General features: G+C 35.6%; 1 protein-coding gene across 3 annotated transcripts; it reads left to right on the top strand.

Moving 5' to 3' along the window:
* Nucleotides 1-17,387: 17,387 nt before the first annotated feature.
* Nucleotides 17,388-21,086, top strand: LOC113755979 (tyrosine-specific transport protein-like). 3 transcript variants are annotated; one of them, XM_027299810.1, is made up of 4 exons: nucleotides 17,388-17,661; nucleotides 18,744-19,228; nucleotides 19,301-20,393; nucleotides 20,811-21,086. In XM_027299810.1, the coding sequence occupies exons 2-4, from the start codon at nucleotides 18,823-18,825 to the stop codon at nucleotides 20,887-20,889; spliced, it is 1,578 nt and encodes a 525-aa protein (XP_027155611.1). In that variant the 5' UTR covers nucleotides 17,388-17,661; nucleotides 18,744-18,822; the 3' UTR covers nucleotides 20,890-21,086. The 3 variants fall into 3 exon arrangements, with proteins under 3 accessions (XP_027155611.1, XP_027155610.1, XP_027155609.1); XM_027299809.1 differs by adding an exon at nucleotides 18,338-18,653 and having other exon boundaries at nucleotides 18,744-20,393; XM_027299808.1 differs by having other exon boundaries at nucleotides 18,744-20,393.
* The last annotated feature ends 217 nt before the right edge of the window (nucleotides 21,087-21,303 follow it).

Raw genomic sequence — 21,303 nt, 5'->3', positions numbered from 1 at the left:
TACAAAACCTACCAATTTCCCTTTCATAAAAATATTAGTGCAACACTTTTTGAATTTTACTTACAAACATTTATGTATTTAACATAAATTAAATGATTCAAAGTGAAATGCCCATAAAGAGCAGAATATTTGTTCATGTAATGGAGGAAACCCACAAAGAGTTGGTACTTTATGGACCATTTCTTTTTTAAAAAAAATTTAATTTATGTTGAAAAGATAACCTGCCAGTTTTCGTTTTGTAAGAAATCAGTGTAATACTTTTTGAATTTTACTTACAAACATTTATAAATTTATCATAAATTATATGTTTGAGAGTAAAATGCCCATAAAAAGTTGGTACTTTGAATAGATAATGCTCATTTGCCCATAAACTACACTCCCTGAAGGCTATTTTGTTAATTACTTTGTAGTACTTTGTTATTCCTTTGCTAATACTACTTGGCATGTAGTACAAAGGATAAATCTGACATAAATTTCTTATTCCATTGATAAAAAGACCTGCCTGCCTTATAACTATTGTAATGAAAGATATATCTTTAGAGTTTATAACAAATTATTACTTAAGTTTGAGAAAATTATAAAATATTTATGCATAGTTTATCAAGATACCATTCGCAATTTCCTAATAAAAAAATAGGGGCTAAATTGTAAAAGTTAGGGTGCCATAATAGAAATAATAAAATTGGTGTATTACATATGGGGTTAAATTGCAAAAGTTAGAGTGCCATAGTAGAATTAATGAAATTGGTGAATTACATATGGGGCTAAATTACAAAAGTTAGGGAGTAATAATAGAATTAAAGAAATCGGTGTACTACATATGGGGCTAAATTGTAAAAGTTAAGGTATCATAATGGAATTAATGGAATTTTTTACAACATTTGGGGCTAAATCGCAAAAGTTAGGGTGGCACAGTAGAATTAATGAAAGTGACTTAGAAATAAGTACTTTAAACAGTGACGATTAATTCTTGTCACTAAATCCGAATCGGTAGAGTGACAGTGACGATATTAGAAGTTGTCACTATATAGATCATTTTAGTGACAACGTTTTTCAAGGTCTCCTTGTCGTCACTAAGCAACCACATTTTGTGACGACTTTTGTCATCACTAGAAAATGTTGTCACTAATGACCATATTTCTTGCAGTGTAGTTTGTGACGAAAATAACGGGTCGTCACTAAACATTTAGTTGCTCTGATGCAATTGTGACAACTTTAGGTGTCGCGACTAAAGAAGCTCCTTTTGTGACGACTTATTGTCATCACTACAAAATATTGTCACTAATAACTTTTTTTTTAGTGATCAGTGACGACAACAAAAAGTCGTCCGTAAATAGGCCAAGCAATAGTGATGATGTTCTTAATGTCGTCACTATTGTGTGTTCTAAACACTCCCGCACTGTTGCTAAATCTTGGCGGGAATTTACTAGTGACGACTTTTCTAAGTCGTCACAAATGAGTTGGCTCCCATTAGAGGTTTGTGACGAGTTAAAAAGTCGTCAATAAAGGATCCACTTTTGTGACAACTTTTTTTCGTCACAGAGAAAAGTTGTCACTGATGACCAATTTTCTTGTAGTGGTTATTCCACTAGTTTAAGCACTAAACCAACATTATTAGCATCATCATTCACCAAATCAGTTCATCCGACCAAAGTGGGAGTTCATAGAGCCCACACAACAATTTTTCCAACATAAACAAGCTACCCATATGCAAACATGAGCTCATATGTGCACTACTACTTCTATAAAGTAAGATTTGAAGGGTTGATCATGATTTACCTTCTTAGATGAACTAAGACAGAATTTCGACCCAACAAAGCCAAAGAAAACCATGGAAAGCAGCCCTCTTTCTTAGCTCGATGTAATCTCCAAGTGATTTGCTAAGTGTAGGTGAAATTTGAGGTGAAATGGAGAAGATTTGGTGAAGGAAATGAAGAGGAAATTGGAGCTGTTTTTTCCTTCCTCTTGGTCGGCTGTTTGGAGCAGCAAAAGAAGAGCTAATGCTGATGGTAAGCTTCCATGAGAAGCTTTAAAATTTGTGGCCAACATTTGCTTCCAAAGTCAACTCTCCTTCGTACGCGCACGCGCGTGTTTTGTGTTTGATTCCTCTCGAGTTTATTTCACTAGGGCACTAAACCTCTGACGCACTTATATTTGTATCAATATTATTCAATCTTAATTATCCCAAAATAAGGGTCTAAAGTCCCTCAATTAAATCGCGCACGTAAAAACGCGTACTTCTGATTTAAGCGCGATGAAGTGAACCTTCCGAGAAATTCTTATAACGATAATATAACTAACTAACATTTGAACACTTAAACATAAAAATACCTATTTTAAGACTAATGTACATAGTCTCCAATTCCAAACTTATAGTACTCTCCAAAACGCGTTATTGCTTCCAAACGCGCATTCACTATTCTTCACTTACCGAACTTCAAGAAAATTAAATTTTGAAATAAGTCACTTTAAAAATATAATTAAGCTATTAGATCATGCTAATTAGGTCTAGAGAAGGTTTAGAAATTAATATTTCGCGGCGCAAATTGGCCAAATTAAATAATTAAATGAGCTAGTAATTAGGAGTTTAAAATAGGAAATTTTTGCGAGTCCTCACATGAGTCGAGTATTAATTCCTCAATTAACCTTTCTTAATCTACCATTGATCATTCTTAACTTCTCCAATATTAATACACTCCCATCTAGTTAGGCTCGAAAACTGCAACTCGTTGTTCCGAACTAAACGAATTTTTGAAAAGTTTTGAATTTTCCAACAAAACGCTTTAAAAATATAAAAAGAGGCGTTGTTCCATATAAATGGATTTTAAATGGTCGAAATAAATATAATTTGGAGAAAAATGAGTAAATAAATATTTAAGTAAACTTTTGTAATATTCATAAATAAGAAAATTTTTGGGTCCTCCACATTTATGACTTCATTATTTTTCTCCAATTCAGTCCCAAAATCATTACACAAATAATCTAATTACAATAGCCTTTCCAATAGGCTCAATGTCATTCAATTACAAAACAATGCTAGAAAATGCGACTGAACTAATGTTTAAGACAATTAACAAACATCACAAGTTTGATGTCTCTTAGCATTTGGGTCACCATCGAGCTTCACTTTATCAGATTTGGGCGTACACCTTATACCGTTTCGAAGCTAAGACAAAGGGTTAACAACCTTCCGAAGGACAACTCATCCAGTTGACATTTCATCTAGGTCGGAATGTTGCAATATTACAGAAACCAGATTCATTATCAAGTTCTGGTTTATAAGCACTGGATTTAAATGGTAATAACTCAAAACTACAAATTCCGATTTGGAGGTATTTTTAGATGCGTTGGAAAGCTGAAAATAGGTTAAAACTTTTTTATGTTTTGGCCAAATGCTGATTTTTATACCGGATTCAAAGTAAAAAACGAAGCCAACCGTTAAATCTCCAAAAACTGCCTGTGAAAAGACACATTGGCAGTATCAGGGGTATTTCAGTCCATTTTACATGATACAAGATGCTCAGATTGAGCTAAAATTTTACAGGCAGCTATATAATATCATTTTCTACAACTTTTATGTTTTGACCTAGGCTTGATTCGGGCCTCTAACATGGACGAATTACACTGGTTCCAAAAACATGAGCAGATTCCACTATCAAAAGCTGGAAATTCAACTTTTAAGGCCTAAAAATTACAATCAGCCACTAATCATCTCACAATTCCATATCCAAACCCATTACAACATTTGAAAGTTAAACAACATATTCAAGGCTTAAAATTATCAAACCCTAGCTGAAATTTCATGAATCACCACCAAAACTACAAAATCTTCCATAAAACCTACTACAAACAAGCATAATCTCATTCAAGTGCAAGATTAAAGAAATAAAGTAGCTTTCTTGCCGAAAGTTACCTTCAAACCTCAAGAAAAGATGGAAGCTTAGTGTTTTTCCTCCAAAAATCTCTCTACTCAAGTCCTTAATCTTCCCTAGTGAACCACTTTTATGGAGTATTTTACAAGCTTGTGGATTGAAACTCAAGATTCAAGCATGAAGTTGGGATTGAAGATGAACTTTTCTCTCCTATTTTTCCTCTCAAACTCACGGCCAAGATGGAGAAAAAGTGCAGGAATTTTTGGTCCAAAACAAAGTTAAGAAGATAGGAAAGTTTGTTGGTCAAACTTAGTTAGCCAACAATTGTCAAGCCGTCATTGGTCCTCTTGTTTTCTTTTTCTTTCTTCCTTTTCTTTTGGTAAAAAATAGTGGCTGTTTTATAGGATATTTTAGGGGTGATTAGCTGAAATGAAAGTAAGGTGATTAAGGTAATAAAGTAGTGTTCAAGTGGTGTACTCACTCGGTGACAAACGGCACATGTCGGTTCACACCGTTTTTCCTTAACTCACACGTACTAGGGTTTTCACTTATAATTCACTAACTTATTATTATTACTTCTAATCACACACTTTTTCTTATCTAAAACTCACTCTTCACCACCAAATTTAGTACACACTCCGTATCGATTACTCACACTACCAAAAGACGTAAAACCCCGTAGAAACCCTAATTTGCCCTAACGATGAAAGTAAAGGGGAAATTCTTAATTCTATTCTTTATTCCAACTATTGAGGGAGTAAATAAATAGTAAAAAAATATTATAAAGTAATTTAATCAAAATAAGAGGAAATTTTAAGAAAACATGAGCGAATTTTCCAGTCGTCACACAAACATGCAAGGAACACTCACCACTTGATCACAATCGTTTCACTTCAACCCTGGTTCGTCCTCTTGGACAGGCTCAAATCTTGTGATCATGTAATCCATCAAGAGTCTAGCCACTTAAAACCTAAATGATGAGAAAATATGAGATTCGAAGCTTCACTTAGCAACCACAGAAACTACAGGTTTAACCCTAGTATTAGAACACCAAAAGGGCCACGGTTCTTAGTTTAAATCAAGTTCTTATCAAGTTCAAATCAAGTGAAATATTTCATGCATGTTAAGGTTAATACATCACCAAGTATTTCAAATCAAAATATGCAGGATTTAACCAAAGAAAGTTAGGTTTAAAACCCAGAAAATTTTTCTAAAGTCCCACTCAATCCATTAGATAAAATTTCCAGCTTTGGTGACATTCTTTGAAAATGTATAACTTGAGTTCTGTAGGTCAAAAAATTACAAAACTTACACCTTTAGAAAATAGACTCGAATCACTAACAGACTTTAGAAGACATCTTAATGAAATTCAACTCATAGACTAGTCAAATTTCAGTTCAAACTCACTGCTATCACAAGTGCAGAAACAGAACAATCATGATTTTCAAGAAACTTTGTAGATTTGCTGGTATTTATAGAAATTGAACCAAATGCTGAATTTTACACTGTTGGAATCTCTATGAGTCTAGTTTCAAATGCAACAAACAGAACTCAATTATGACTTTTCTATACGAAACTATATCCAATTTCCAAAACTGCACAGAGCTTCCTTAAAAAATTTTCAGATTTCTAACAACTTGAGAAAATGAAACTTTTCTTAACAAAATCTTACTCCCTTGGCTTAAATTCAACATACATATGAAAAGAAAGGTTTTAACAAATGTCTTGAATAAGAGTATGTCAAAATCACCACAAAATTTCTGAAAAGAAAGCTGAAATTCGCTCTCTCCCTCTCGGCCAGCCATAACAGAAATTTTTCTAGCAAAATCTCCAACAAAATTTCCAACTTTCCTACTTAATTCCATGACAAATGCACTATATCTTATAACTAACATGTCATGAGGCTTATGACATATGTTCTTGGCAAGAAAATCCATCACAACTCCACACATATATAAAAGTTCAAGTAACTACATCAAGGCTGGAATTTTGCCTCTCAAAGCTGGAAATTTGCATACCAAGACTAAAATTCACATATCAAAGTTGAAAATTTCATATCAAAGCTAGAACATCTCTTATGAAAGCTGGAAATTCATCTCAAAGTTAGAAAACCTCACATCAAAGCTGAAAATTGACCAAACCCTAGCAAAACCATGAAATTACCATAAACATACTTCCTTTAACTTCAATCATAACATATTTTGCATAAATCTCAACAAACAAGTAAAAAGAGATATTATCTAGAAAATTTACCTCAAAACCCCAAGATGACAAGCAACTCAAGAGTTTTCTCCCTCAAATAACTCCATCAAGGGCTCACCTCCAAGCTTAACTCAAGGTTTATCGAAGTGGATTAGGGTTGATCTTTGGAATCTTCACAAATCAAGCAAGGAAATCAAGATGAAATTGAAGTTTTTTGTCTCTTCTCTGTCTCTCTCTTAGGTTCGACCATAAGGAAGAAACAAAATGAGAGATTTTGACTAATTTTGGAAGATAAAGGGTTGACCTCTGGATTCTTCACAAATCAAGCAAGGAAATCAAGATGAAATTGAAGTTTTTTCTCTCTTCTCTGTCTCTCTCTTAGGTTCAGCCATAAGGAAGAAAAAAATGAGAGATTTTGGCTAATTTTGGAAGATAAACACAAGACTTCTCTTGGTCCAAGTCTTGGTCAAGACTTCATGGATGTGCGACACTTGTCAAGGCATGGTTTCATGTCTATCCCTTTGTCTCTAATAACCAATATATCTTGTGTTCCTCTAATACACTTTTAACACTTCTAATCAGATAATTCCTCTAGCACCACATCCATTTTCGTCCACCAAATATAATGCGCATACCTCACTAGTCAGTCATACTACCTCAATGTATCATGCACTAAATTATAAAAAGGGAAAAGAGAAAAATCTTAACCTAACCTTTAATATCACCATAAAATTAAGGCTAGTAAATAGGTAAGTAAAGTAAAATAAAAGAAAAGATAAATTAATTTTTCCAAAAATAAGAGAAAATATAAAATAATTTCGGGTCCTCACAACTTGCCTATTATTTGCCTACTGTTTGTTTTGCTAAGTTTCTCTATGATGATTTGTCCTGCTAAGTTTCTCTATGCATCTGGTCTTACCATAAAATCCATGTAAATTGATTGTGTAAAGTGATGATTTTGGTTATTCACTAGTTTGGTAAGGTCGAGGGTGTAGAAACAGAAGAAGGTTAGTGCTATTAAATGTACTTTAGTATCTTTTGTGGGTATCTTTGGTTATAGCTCTATGTCATTAGGAAGTTTGAATACTTGTAAAGATAGCAATTTCAACAATTTTGTGGAATTCAATTAACATTGATACTGTATAAGTCTGTCACATATCACATATTTGTTGAGAATGACCCTTACTAGGAGGCAAGGAATTTTTGAGGGTTACTTCACAATGAATGCTTAAATTTCTCAGCTCTTGTTTAGTTGTTGCTTGTGTTTTTCAAATTAACTGAAATTATCAATTTTGTTGGTTCTTAATCATGTCTCTACCATTGTTGATTTCCAATGGAATTGAAATTATTTCGTCTTTGGTGACTTTATGATGCGGATACGGGTGCGCAACAACTTCAACTTTGGGTCAAGGACCCTTTGATCAACATTGGTGGTCCGATGACAAGATCAAGAACCAAGAAGGTGAAGGAAGCTTTACGAGCATTGATCATTCACCATACAAGCAAGGAGCAAGCTAGGTTTGAAGATTCGATGGACCATGAAGTTACTTTGTTCACTTGTACGTTTGAAGCGAAGGAATGATCTCATACTTGTTAGCTTAGTTGGTAGTTGTTTTAAGACTGTCTAGTTTAGTAGTTGTTAGGCGTTGAGTATTTTATTACTTATTGGGCCTTATCGGAAAGCCTTAAAGAGCTGGCTCTTTAAGCTCTTTGTGCGGACCGAATTTCTTCCAGGTTTGTGTGGGCCGGATTTTTGCCCTAGTTTTAGCCTATAAAAAGGCACCTCTTGTAAGAGTAAAAGGGAGATTATTACAACCAGAAATCGTGAGGAATTTTCCTTCAAGTTCTTAACCGAACTTACTCTTGAATTCTTGAGTTCATAGCTTAGGATTCAAATCAGACTTTATCGATTAGCTTGTTCCCTAATCGTGGTGTCGCTTCATCCATCCTTATTTGCTTAAGGTTGCTGATTACCTTTGTGTGTCAGAGGTCTTGAGTTCATGAGAACAATCGAGTTCAATTTCTGTTGGGAGAAAAGATCCAACTCTGATAATTACAAGGTTGGGAGGTTCTAGGAGGGTCTTCCCCTAGGGTTGCCTATATCAGTTGGTAATCAGAGCATCAGGTTAATTCTCTTTTAATTGAAGTTGTTCATATCTTGTTAGTTGTCTTTTTGTCAAAAAAAAAAAACTGTAGCGATTACTGTTCATCGTTACTATTCCGAAATACTGTTCATCATACTGTAGCGTACTGTTCACGTTACTGTTCATCCGAGTCAAAAAAAAAACTGTTTGGGTGTTGTCTTTTTGTGTTTTCTGTCCAAGTTCTTGGGTTTGTTATATTTGTGTTTGGGTTGTTAGGGTTTAAAGACAAAAAAAGAAAAAAAAAAGAGTCACGTATCTTATCTTGTTTTAGTATTCAAGTTGCTAGAGTATTGCTGGAATTTTCTTTTGAGTATTGCTGAAATTCTGTTTTGCCTATTTCTTGAGAATTGGTTGTTGTTCTTGCAAACCCTAAATACCACAACGCAATTTGGGGAAGTTCTTGAGCTTCTTGAACAAATTCTTGAAGTTCTTGGACCACCAAGTCTTATTTTGAAAATTCTTGAACAATAAACCAAGAACTAGGGATTTCTTGGAATTGGCATAACCTTTCATCCGTTTTCTTGAACTTGTTGGTGTGATCTGAATTTGTGTTCCTTGAAGAGCCGGAAAAAAAAAGAAAAAAAAAAGGAAGAAGAGAAGGAATTGGCTCTCATACAAAGGAAATCAAGTTTCCAAAAAAATCGTGAGTTTCCAATTCTTGGTGGGTTCCCAAATCTTGGTTAATCTCCAAATCTTGGTTGATTTCCCAAAACTTGAGTTTCCTAATCTTGATTGGTTTCCAACTCTTGAGTTCCAATCTTGATTGAATTCCAAAGACCCTAAACGACCTCACCAGCCCCAAACACACCAGATTCTGTTTTCAAAACCAAACCAAACACCTTAGCCCCAAACCGCCTTGGGAGTTCTTGAGTTTCTAAAATCGGTTGAGCTAGTTTTGCAATCCGATTTGACTGAAATTTGAGGACTGATTCATAGATTGTTTGAGCACTCCAGAAACACCATTTACCTTCCAAAGTACTGACCAGAAACTCAGCAAAACAACAGCTCAAAAAAAAAATGTTCCAGCTTCGGGTAGAGTTTTTCTAAGATTTGTAAAATTCTGCTTTGTGTCTTGTTACTTGCTTATAGGGTAATTAATTCGGGAATTTTTTAGAGTTGAGTTGTCTTAAGAACTTCGAGAAGGAAAATTGAGAGTGAGTGTGTTTTCCTTGAGTGATACACGAGTGCTTTGCAAGGTAGACTAGGATACACTTGTTTTGCAGGTTAGACAATATGTCTCAAGAGGGGAACATGCCTGAGCCGTCTGAGACCGACGTGTCACTTAAACTGGTGCTCCAAACTCTTCAAAAACAAGCGGAGAGACATGAATTTGCGATGGAGAAACATGAATTTGCGATGGCACAAATATCCGACAGGTTGGCTGCCATTGAGATGCGAGGTACCGGAGATACACACCATAGGGTTTCGAGTGTTCAGAGTGCTGATCATGATGCGGATGATGAGGGGTATCATTCTCACACCTCATTTCGATCAAGGAGAAGCCAAGAGGGAGCGATGGAAGGTCGAGGCCGACCTAGGAGAACCGATGACAATCTTGGTTCCATCAAGACTAAGATGCCTACCTTTCATGGGAAAAATGATCCTGAAGCTTATTTAGACTGGGTTAGGAGAGTTGAGCAAGTGTTTGAAATCCACAATTACTCTGAAGAGAAAAAGGTGAAACTTGCGGCTATTGAATTTGAAGATTATGCATCTATTTGGTGGGAGCAAGTATGTACCACAAGAAGGAGAAATAGGGAACAACCGATTGCCACTTGGACTGAAATGAAGCAAGTGATGAGGAAACGATTTGTACCCTTCCATTATATCACGGACTTGTACAATCGAGAGAACGAACATAAACTCAAGCAAGAGAATGAATCTCTCAAGAGGAGGGGTTCCATGCAATCTACCTCTTTAAAGCCGGTTTATGCAAGAGGTGATAAGAAGGTTCATTCAGCATTTTCTAAGACTAAACTTAGAGTTGAACCACCTCATGCGGAGTCATTTTGGGAGACATATCAACGTCTTCTACACCAAAAACAAATGGAGTCAAATGGATGCTATCAAAGTGAGTTTTCTAAGAAGGAGATAGCTGACCCTATTCCCAACAAAGGAGTATCTCATCCTATTGAACTATTTGTTGAGGAGGTTGATGATGAGAAAACAATCGAGGGCGTTAAACTAGATAAAGAGATGGAAAAATCTGATGAGATGAGTGGTAAAAAGGAAGAAAAGCGAGAAAGTGAGACGATTTTGAGCAAAAATGTGAGGGCTTATTGTTTTTCTAACGAACTTACCTTTGCTTTATTTAGTGTTTTTTCATTTGTGCAGATTAAGCAAAGTCAAGTGAAGTTAGTCATGCCATGCTCCATTCCAAAGTCACTTGTACAATTCACTAGTTTCCATGGAGTTTGTCTTTTAGGAATTGAATCTATTTGGAATCATCTCATGGAACAATTTCAATTCAAATCTGTCCATACCAAAGGGGAATCACATCAAATCTACCATGAAGGGAGAATTCCGAAATTTGACTCTCATTTGCTACCTATGGGTCATTCATCATCTTTACCTTCTTTTGAGTATAATTTCCATCCTAACACTTGTATTTCTTATCCAGATTTTGAAGAAAAGTGTAAAAGGCTAGCAATGCCTTCTCAAATTGAATCAATTGGTGAAAGGAATGATGAAGTGTCAAAGGGAGTTTTCACACTTAAAACTTGTTCTATACATTCTTACCATTTAGTTGATGATGTACCATTACTTCTTTACCCAATTTCTAATTTGTTTCAAGTTGAAGGTTATTTTGTTTTTGTAGGTTGTAAAGCTGTCCAAAATTTTCCAGTTTTGATTAAAGACTTACAACCTGATTTCGTGCTTATTCCAACTAAAGGTGGTGATCTTTCATGCTTATTCACACAGCCAAAAGCTGGTGGCCAAGTGCTCAATTTGTCAACTTCAACTTGTGCTAGTTCGAGTAACTCTCATGAAGTGGAATTCAATTGTTTGCTACCTTATATGTTGGAAGATGAGAAATTGTGTATCACGCAAGATCCCAAAGCTATCCTCCACGAGTTGTTTAGTGCCTCATCCATGCAACAAATTGCTCCCAATTTATCCATGCAAGATGATTCAAATCAATGTCAACTAGTGCTGGATTTTACACCTTTGCACAATCAAGGTGTCAATGTGAAGCTTCATGACCAAAGGCTAATTAGAGAGTTTTGGATTGTCACTTGGGATTTTCACACGCCTTACACAAGCTCTTTCCTACCTTGGCGCATGTCCTTGTTTGAGCGCTTCCAGAAGCTGACCAAACGACATGCAACATGGCTCGTAGTCATTCATCTATTTCCAACATTGCTGTCCTTTAAGCGCACCATCGATTTGTGGACAAATCACTTTCAAGAGGAGATTTTGAAGATTCGAGGACGAATCTTTTCGAGGAAAAAGGGAATGATGCGGATACGGGTGCGCAACAACTTCAACCTTGGGTCAAGGACCCTTTGATCAACATTGGTGGTCTGATGACAAGATCAAGAACCAAGAAGGTGAAGGAAGCTTTACGAGCATTGATCATTCACCATACAAGCAAGGAGCAAGCTAGGTTTGAAGATTCGATGGACCATGAAGTTACTTTGTTCACTTGTACGTTTGAAGCGAAGGAATGATCTCATACTTGTTAGCTTAGTTGGTAGTTGTTTTAAGACTGTCTAGTTTAGTAGTTGTTAGGCGTTGAGTATTTTATTACTTATTGGGCCTTATCGGAAAGCCTTAAAGAGCTGGCTCTTTAAGCTCTTTGTGCGGACCGAATTTCTTCCAGGTTTGTGTGGGCCGGATTTTTGCCCTAGTTTTAGCCTATAAAAAGGCACCTCTTGTAAGAGTAAAAGGGAGATTATTACAACCAGAAATCGTGAGGAATTTTCCTTCAAGTTCTTAACCGAACTTACTCTTGAATTCTTGAGTTCATAGCTTAGGATTCAAATCAGACTTTATCGATTAGCTTGTTCCTTAATCGTGGTGTCGCTTCATCCATCCTTATTTGCTTAAGGTTGCTGATTACCTTTGTGTGTCAGAGGTCTTGAGTTCATGAGAACAATCGAGTTCAATTCTGTTGGGAGAAAAGATCCAACTGGATAATTACAAGCGTTGGGAGCGTTCTAGGAGGTCTTTGACGCCCGAAAAAAAAATGAGTTTGAGAACCCGGAAATTTTCTACTTTCTAGGTTTATTTTTTAAACCGCCGCCTTTTCTACATTTTCTTGATTAGAAAAAATTCCCCAGATATAAAGTTTATGGAGCAAAATAGTTTTAAAATGATTTTTCTAGTATCGGTTAGTTTTTTTGAGAAATTAAAGCGGTATTTGGACGGGGACCCGCAAGTGCGGTAAATGCATTATATTTTTGACAACATTGTTGGAATTTTGGTATTAAGTGATATTATTTTTACAAAGTGTTAAATATTTTTTTGGAGAGACAAAAGGATAGAGCTTGCATTAATGGAGTGACATGTGTCCACACAACCATTGGTTGGGACTTTGTTTGGGCAACTATTCACACTTTTGACTTTTGTGACCAAATTGAGTAAAATATCTTGAAAAATCTGCTCAAAAATTCACCATTTTCTTCTCCTTACATGGCCGATTTCTTCCCTTGAGCCAAAGAAGAAGAAATTCTTCAACTTTCTTATTTCCATTTCACTCAATCTTCCAAAACCAACCACATAACTTAGATTCTACTCCATAAAATTCCTCCCTTGGGTGCTAGTAAGTAGTTTAGTGAAGTTTGTTTGAAGACTTAGGGTGTCCAACATCTTCCTCTCTCTTGATTACTTCGGTAAAGTGGTATATGAACACCCCTCCTATATCTAATGATGTTGAATTTATCGGCCTAATGTGGCTTAAGTGCAGGGATTATGTGTTTTATTTCTTGTTTGAAGTGATTTGGTTCAGTTTTTATTTTTTTGAGAATTTTCTGAATTTTATGGATCTTGATGGTTTGGTTTTTTGATGCGTTCGGTATAAGGGGCTATGGCTTCTAGTAGGTGGCATCATTGATAGGAAAATTGCAAATTCAATTTTTGGGTTTTGGATTGAAATGAGAAAAGTTAGGGTTGATAACCCCCAATTCTGTCCGGTTTTGGATCATAGGGTTAGAGGCCGAATTGGACTTTTCTCAAAACATGAAAGTTGTAGGTATTGATGAGTTTGAAGTTCCTGAAAAATTTCAGGGAATTTGGAGTAGTGTAGAGTGAGTTATGCCGTTTTTACTGTTGCTGTTCTAGGTTGATCAGAATGTGCGAACTGCGCTTGTAATCGTCTATTTTGACTGGAATTGCTTTGGATTTGGATGTTGGTGTCTTCTGATGAAATGTAGCTTGATGTCTTAGCTAACATATGCTTTTGGAATCAATGCATTTGGACCTGTATAGACTGAATTGGACTGATTACAGTTTTGTGTGATTTGGGAACCTGCAATTACGATTCTGGTTTGGTATTTGGCATATATGACTTAGTTGTGCTGGGATTTGGACTGAGTGGCCTTCTACATTGTTGTAGCCCTATCTCTTAGCTTTGAAATGGTGGATTTTGCACCTTCATCCGACAATCGTAGCGCCTTTGGTACCATTACCGCAAAAGGACGTCAAAACTGTTTTCTGGTTTTGAGCAATTGTGGTTAATTGCTATGTGATTGGGTTTGATTGTAGGTTGGAAAATAAAGGAATTAAGGGGAAATGCTGTCCAATTTTAATAGCGTTGGTTACCTTAAGTTTCAAGTGAAAGGCTTGGACTTGAATGATAGAATTGGCTATATTGAACAAGGATTATGAGCCGTGGAGGTGAGTGACCTTAAACTACTTGCAACGTTACTTTAAAATGTTTCTTGCATCGTTTCTTTGATTGCATATCCTGTGTGCCGGCATATAAGTTCTTGACATGTTTTGGCTCAAATGAGTACTTGGAATTCGTGTGCTAGACTCCGACGTCTCCTCCACCGTTTAATGTTCCTGTAGAGCACCAATGGGCTCAATGTTCAATGTTCAATGTTAATGTTCAATGTTAAATGATTGTTTGGAGCGTTGGACGTCTAAGTACCATGATTTCACTGGCTCATGAGAGAAGTGAAAGTGCATTGATTGTTGAAGCATGACATTATTGAAATGAACGATTGTGAAACTGATTTGATAACTGAATTTCTTGGTTACTCGCTGAGCTTCTAGCTCACCCCAAAATGTTTTATTCCCCTCCACAGGGCTCAAGGCGAAGGAAGGGCTTGTAGTGTTTATTCATGGATTATCTCATGTATGGATTGAACTTGGATTTCCTTTTGTGTAATCATTCATATTGGGATTGTATTGAACGTTTAGAATTGATTGGATGTGTAATAGTCTAGTTTTGGACTTCCTCCTGTAGAATAGTTGGTATCAAGGATCAGAGGGGCGCAGTGGAAGCGTGGACGCTTCGCTTTTGATATGTAAAGTTTGGGAACCTTTGATGTATATTTGATATAAATATCTTGAAATTCCATTGAGGATTGTAGTGAACGACTGAGTCCCGGCGAGAGCTGGGCAGGCGGCCCGCCGAACCCTCTGGTTCGCCTTAGGGGGAGGTGGGGCCGTGACAGTCTTCCCCTAGGGTTGCCTATATCACTTTAATTTGAAGTTTGAATTATAGTTTTGAATAAGTTTCAACTAATTGTGGAAAAGATGGTTAAAGTGGCAAAATTTGTTAGATTAGTTTGTAGATGCACTCATTGGCCATAAATGTCATTATGAAAGGTGTATTCTTAGAAAAAACCAATTATTTAGAAGAAAAATATCCCTGGATCCTTTCTCCTTGTTTAACCAACTGATGGAGTATGTTATTCACCTTCTTAGAAGCTGTCCTAATGCAATAAGCCTTTGGCTCCAAATAAACTTGCCTTGGGACACTGGAACTGATCACCATTTAAGTTATGAGGAATGAATGGAAAAAACATGCCTAGCAAAAAACTCCTCCCCCTTTTTTATCAAGTTCCTTGGGGTACTATGATTTCTTTTGCTTGTTGGTCCTTGGTGAATTATCAAAATAAAACTAATCTTTTAATGTTGGCAAAACTCAATCCTCTCTTCTTTCAAATATTTCTGTTTACTTCTTTCTAGGACCCATGCAGACCATAACTAAAGAAAAATCTGAAGTTATGATTATGTAGACTCCTGTTAAGGATGGCTTTTGGAAACTTATCATTAGTGGGGCTTCAAAAGCCAATCCTATAAAAACATAACTGTTGCAAATTGGAATTGGAAGTTGATGCTATTAATGTTTTTAAGCTTTTAAACCAAGTTGATACTACAACTTACAATATGCTATGGTTATATCTCATTGCAGGTACCTCCTCGTATTGGTGCCATAAGTCTAAATCAAAGCATAAATTCCATGAAGCAAAGTGGGTGGTAAACCATCTAGCTGATGTATAGATGCTAGCAACAGGATGTTTTTTTATTATGATGTTATGCCACAACATTTTTAAATAGTGACAAGATGACTATTTGGGGATTTTATCCTCATTTTGTATTTGGATATGAATGTATATTATTTTGAAGTTCCTTTTATGCAAAATAAGAAAGATGTTATATTCTTTTCTATCTTATTGACTTAAAAAATTATTTTGCACTTGAAATATTTTAATTTGCAATTATTTGATTTGGTTTTCCAGAACTCATTCCTTCTATCAATAAGATTTTAGGTATGAAATAATGGCTTGTTTATCTTATCATGGACAAGAAAGTATATGTAGTTCTCTAGTCCTTTTCGTGTTGAGTCTTGTATCTCTTGCTATTTTATAGTCGTCCTTAATGTTTTACAATTAAATGTACTTCTTTTTCAACATGAATTAGCATTGCTTACAGATGTTGAGCTTACTCTTAAATTTGGTCATGAGCGACCCAAAACAAAGACATTTTTGGTGCACATCAAGGTAGTGCAAATACAGCTAGCCAATGTAAAGCAATGCCATACAGTAATATATCATTCTTAAACTGATGATCTTGCCACTTTTGTTTAGTTAGCAAGTAAAGAAAAAATTACTTTTCTTTCTTTCTCTAATCTCTTTTCTTTTCTTTTCACCTCTGATTTCTTTATCTAATCTCTTTTCTTCTCTTTTCACTACTAGACATTTGCATCACTTGAGCTATTTAGATAAGCCTTCAACAATTACGTTACTCAAGAATGTTTTGTCCAAAAATAATTATTTGATAACTTTCAAATTTGTATATGAAAGAGTTGTTGTGAACAAAAAAAGTTGGAAAAAAAAGAAGCAATGCAATCTTCCGAGATGTTGAATCAATCTCCTAATGTGTTGTAGTGCTCATTCAATGATTATAGCTATTTATTTAGATATTAAATTCATCTAGTATGTATAGCATATATCAATTGTTGAACATGAAAAAAAGATATCGAGCTTCATTTTATCTCTTATAATTTCTTTTATTTTTAGAACAAGTGCATGATTATCTGATTCAATCAAACTAAAGTTTACGAACAAAATTATCAGCTTCTCTTCAATTACATGTATCTTTTTGTTTATTCTATTTTTGTTGTATGCAGAAACAAGAAACATCGTAATGATCTCAATAATCTACTCATTATATTGTCTTACATTTTCTTAACAAATTATGTATTTTTCACTACTTAATAAAACTACAACAACATAACCACAAAGATATTGACACACCTTTATATAACTTTTCATATTTAATATTTGAATTTGAATAACTGGGCATTTGTAGGCAAGTTTGAAAATTACACCGTGCATTGTGCTCAGAAATTGAATTATTGAAAATGTGCTTAGAAATTGAAACATTTAGAATTATATTTGCTTTTATCTAAACATTAAGAACTAAAACTATCAATATCCTAATATTTGGTACTAAAATTGCAATTAAAGAGTTGAAGATCGGTGATCTTTTAGGGAAAAATTGTTGAACGGCCAAAACAGTGCAATTTTAATTGAAATTGTGTTTAGAAATTGAAACATTTAGAAGTAGATTTGCTTTTATTTAAACATTAAGGACTAAAACTGATATTATCCTAAATATTGGTACTAAAATTGCAATTAAAGAGTTGACGATAGGTGTTTTATAAAAAAAATAAAATTGAATGACCATAACAGTGCAATTTTAAATAATTTGGTGATGTTTCTGGCCATCTACTCCGTGCCAATCCCTAGAATCCAGGTCCTTCAACTCCATTCGTCCCTCGAATTTAGGTGCTGGATTCGCAGGTCCTTCAACTCCATGCTACTTGACAGAGATTTACTCCTCCGTAGGAAAGGGGCGGACCAGCTGGTAGTAACCTGCACCATATGAATCCATTAACCCTGACATTTTTGGGCACTTTCGTCTCCACTTCCACCGACGGCGGCGGCGGCTTATATAGAAAATGAAAGTACCCATACTGAATGCAGGTTCGTTTATATCTCTCAAGGATACATTACGGTAATAAAAAAAATCGATAGGAACTATGTTAATTTCTATTAGTTTGATAAGTATGCCTTAATTCATGCTCCATTGATAAAAGAACTTTCAAGTACTATTGGAAATGTCCTCCTTTCCTTGTGGCAGTGATTTTTTCGTTGATGTTGTTGTGATAAATTGCTGATAAATGATAGTACCACTGGTCTAAATTATTTCGTTTGGTAAATGCTAACTATGTTCAAGTCCAACCCGGATGAGTTAAGCTGCCTTTTCTTTCTTGTGGGGTTTTTCTTCTCTTTTTCTCTTTAAATTTATTGGTGTTTTCATAGATTTTGAATTTTGAATTTGGTCATTTTAACTTTTCCAGTTGCCTGAGTTCTCAATCAGTTGTTCGTGAATGAAATAAAGATGATTTAGTTCACTTGATGAGAATTGGTGGACATTATTCCTCTGGTTTTCTATACTTTGACACTATAGCCTTATGGAATTAGTAGTAGGTTAGTTAGTATAAGCTGCTAAGTTTTTTTGCCAAAATATTATGATATTTTTAGTCTTGAACGTGATTAAAAAACTTTCAATAAAGTTGGTGTTTGCTTTTGGTCTTGTCATCTATGGTATGAAATGCAATCGTGGTAATAACGTAGAGGAGACTATTCACTACTTCAGTGGATAGCTGCTTGCAGGTAGATATGTCCTAGCAGTTCCAGTTGCAAGCAAACTGCTTCATTTTGTTGCTAAGTGGGATGTAGAACACAGAAAATAGAGAACATTTGGCTTCAAATTTTAGAGATATCAGATACGATGGATTTTTGCGTTTGATTGGACATCTTGGTAGTTCAATCAAAGAAAATGACTGGATGGAAGAAACCATTTTTTCTTAGTTCCAGTTTTGTGAATAATTAGACACCTGTCTCCCCACTCTAAAAAAAAAAAAGAAGTAAGGAGAACTAGTGGAATAGACAACTGTGTCCTCTAATTGAAGGTATTCAACTATTCAAATATCTCAAATACTTAAAACCTAAAAGGAATTTTTTGATTAATATGAGAAAAACAACTTATTCTTGTGCTGTAGGCCTGATGCTTCACCGCTGCAACTTCTGTAATTATGGTGAATGACTAGCAAGTGAATGTAATGGTGAGAGGCCCAGAAAATGAACATTTTAACATATCAATATGCTACTTCGACGCTGAACGCACCCGTATTTCGTTTCTCAAGAAACATCCAAAATCTGAAATTGTCATTATTAGATTACACAAATCGGAGGTTCTACCCATGCATGTCTCAAGCGCACAAGAACCCAATATTTGTATGGCACACAGATTATTCCTGTCGACAATTCGCTTTGGCTGTAAGGTGTAAAAATCAGAATAATTCCACTATCTGTGTCAGTTTGGAGAATGGTGGTTATGATGCTTGTGTTCTGGAGAAATCTTACAGCCTTGAAAAAGTTCACCAAGAAACCCCTGAGAAGAATTTCTGGGGAGCTGTGGGTTTAATCGTGGGAACAGCTGTAGGGCCTGGAATGTTGGGATTACCTGCAGCAACCCTAAAATCAGGTCCAGTTCCATCAACATTTGCCCTAATCCTCTCTTGGCTCTACGTTATTTCTTCTGTTATTCTTGTTGCAGAGCTCAGCTTTGCAGTAATGAAACAAGATAGTGTTGCTGAAGTTAGCTTCACGGGCCTTGCTAGGAAGACATTGGGAAGTAGTCTTGGTACTTTTGTTGCTTTGGTTTATGCATCCTTGAGCTTTTCTTTGTTAGTGGCTTGTGTGTCAGGCATTGGTGCTATAGTCTCTCAGTGCTTCCCATGGTTAAATCCTATAATTGCAAATGGGTTGTTTCCATCTATGGTAGGACTAACTCTGTGGTTATTCCCATTTAAGGCCATTGACTCGGCTAATAGATTTCTATGCATCATGATGCTTTTCTCCATAATAGCACTTGTTGGAATTGGTTTCCTTGTTGGGCGAAATAATATCTTAGTTTCCTTTGTGTATGCTTCATGGGAGATTTCTTTAGTTTTGCCAGCTATACCCATTGCTGTTCTAACACTGGGGTTTCATGTCATCACTCCTTTTATTTGTAAAATTGCTGGGAACACTATACATGACGCTCGAAAAGCAATACTATTTGGTGGAACTATTCCATTGCTTATGGTTCTATCATGGAATACTATAGTATTGGGGCTTGCTGGTACAAACAATACATCGTCAATTAAGGATCCCATTTCACTTTTGCTTTCAGTAAACCCTTCTGCTTTATCAGCCGTTCAAGCCTTTGCATTTTCAGCGCTGGCAACTAGCTTAATTGGTTATGCTGTTAGCTTTCCTAAACAGCTTGCCGATACGCTAGAGTTCATCTTTGCTAAATCTAATTCAAGGCAAATGAGAAGCCAGGGACCTCAAGGATTTCAAAATGAAGTTGGAAAAATTGGGCAGATGACATTCACATATGCACAAGGCCCAGGAAATACAGGCAGAATATCTTACAGTGGTCTTAATGTCCATTCTGGTTCCAAATTTAATTCAGCCTGTGTGTGGAATTCATTGAGAAGATTTGTGATGCCTTTTGTACTTGGTCTTCCTGTTCTAATTGCTGCCTTATTTCCCTCTACATTTTCCAGAGCTCTTGACTATGCTGGGATATATGCCAATTGTTTTCTTTTTGGCGTCCTCCCTCCGGTAATGATGCATGTTTACCAGCAGCAAACAAAACGCAGGTAAGCTGGAATTTTTTTTTTGTCCCAATGATCTAGAACAGATTAAAGAATACACTTGTTTGCTACATTTTGTTATGAACCATCCCAAGGATGTTTATTGCCGTTCCATGTTACACATTTCCTTTTCATTTATCTATCTTTCGCTATCACGCCAGAATTACATGTCTTCTGGTTAATGGACTGAAATTGTCTACTTCTGAAATCTAATAAAGATAATTACACGTGAAGCATTAAAATACGTCATTAAGAATGATGCAAAAGACAAAAGCTTTCCTAAGTTTTACTGTAAGCACAGTCACCGAATAAAAGTTATTTGTTGCTTTAGATATGTAGCTAATCAGTTTTTCCGATTCCTCCGGTCAGCATCTCTTGGGAATTGGATAGAATGTTTCTGAAGTTTAAGGTTTCTTTGAACAGGATAACGATTCTACCAGGGGGTAATTTTGGACTTCTGGTTCTCTTCAGCATTGCAGTCGTATTATCTATTAGGCATTGAATTGATGGCAGGGTTTGTAAGTGTAAGAAAGTGATTCTTGTTACAGAATATATGCAAGAAGATTGTCTGAATCCAAATACGCAACAGTAAATATATGGAATGGGGTTAGTTCCAATGCTTCGTTTCCTAGATCAGTTTTTTAATTCCTTATGGATCCGAACTCAACTATATGTTATGTATGCTTTTTTATATTCCAATTTTACCTTTTATGGTTCCCATATTTCAATTTTTACTGCCAATCCAGGACAAGATGTTACTAGTGCTTTAACAGAGTTCGTGTCTAGACTCCAGAGCATGCATTACATGACATTCTCAGTTCATTACTGCTATCTGATTTGTAAAAAAGTTGAATGTATAGGTTAATTTTGTTAAATTTGATTTTACCTTCTAATGACAAATGATTTTGGAAGTGCA

The sequence above is a fragment of the Coffea eugenioides genome, unplaced genomic scaffold, assembly GCF_003713205.1.
Source record: "Coffea eugenioides isolate CCC68of unplaced genomic scaffold, Ceug_1.0 ScVebR1_1884;HRSCAF=2817, whole genome shotgun sequence".
In the NCBI taxonomy this organism is placed as follows: Eukaryota; Viridiplantae; Streptophyta; class Magnoliopsida; order Gentianales; family Rubiaceae; genus Coffea; species Coffea eugenioides.
This window is presented reverse-complemented; position numbering and strand designations above follow the sequence as displayed.

What these genes read in the sequence shown, in the direction of transcription:
- LOC113755979 (XM_027299808.1), top strand. Translation starts at nt 18,823, where the DNA reads ATGAACATTTTAACATATCAATATGCTACTTCGACGCTGAACGCACCC. An exon ending in CAGCAGCAAACAAAACGCAG is followed by an intron (nt 20,394 to 20,810) that starts GTAAGCTGGAAT and finishes TTCTTTGAACAG; the next exon opens with GATAACGATTCTACCAGGGG.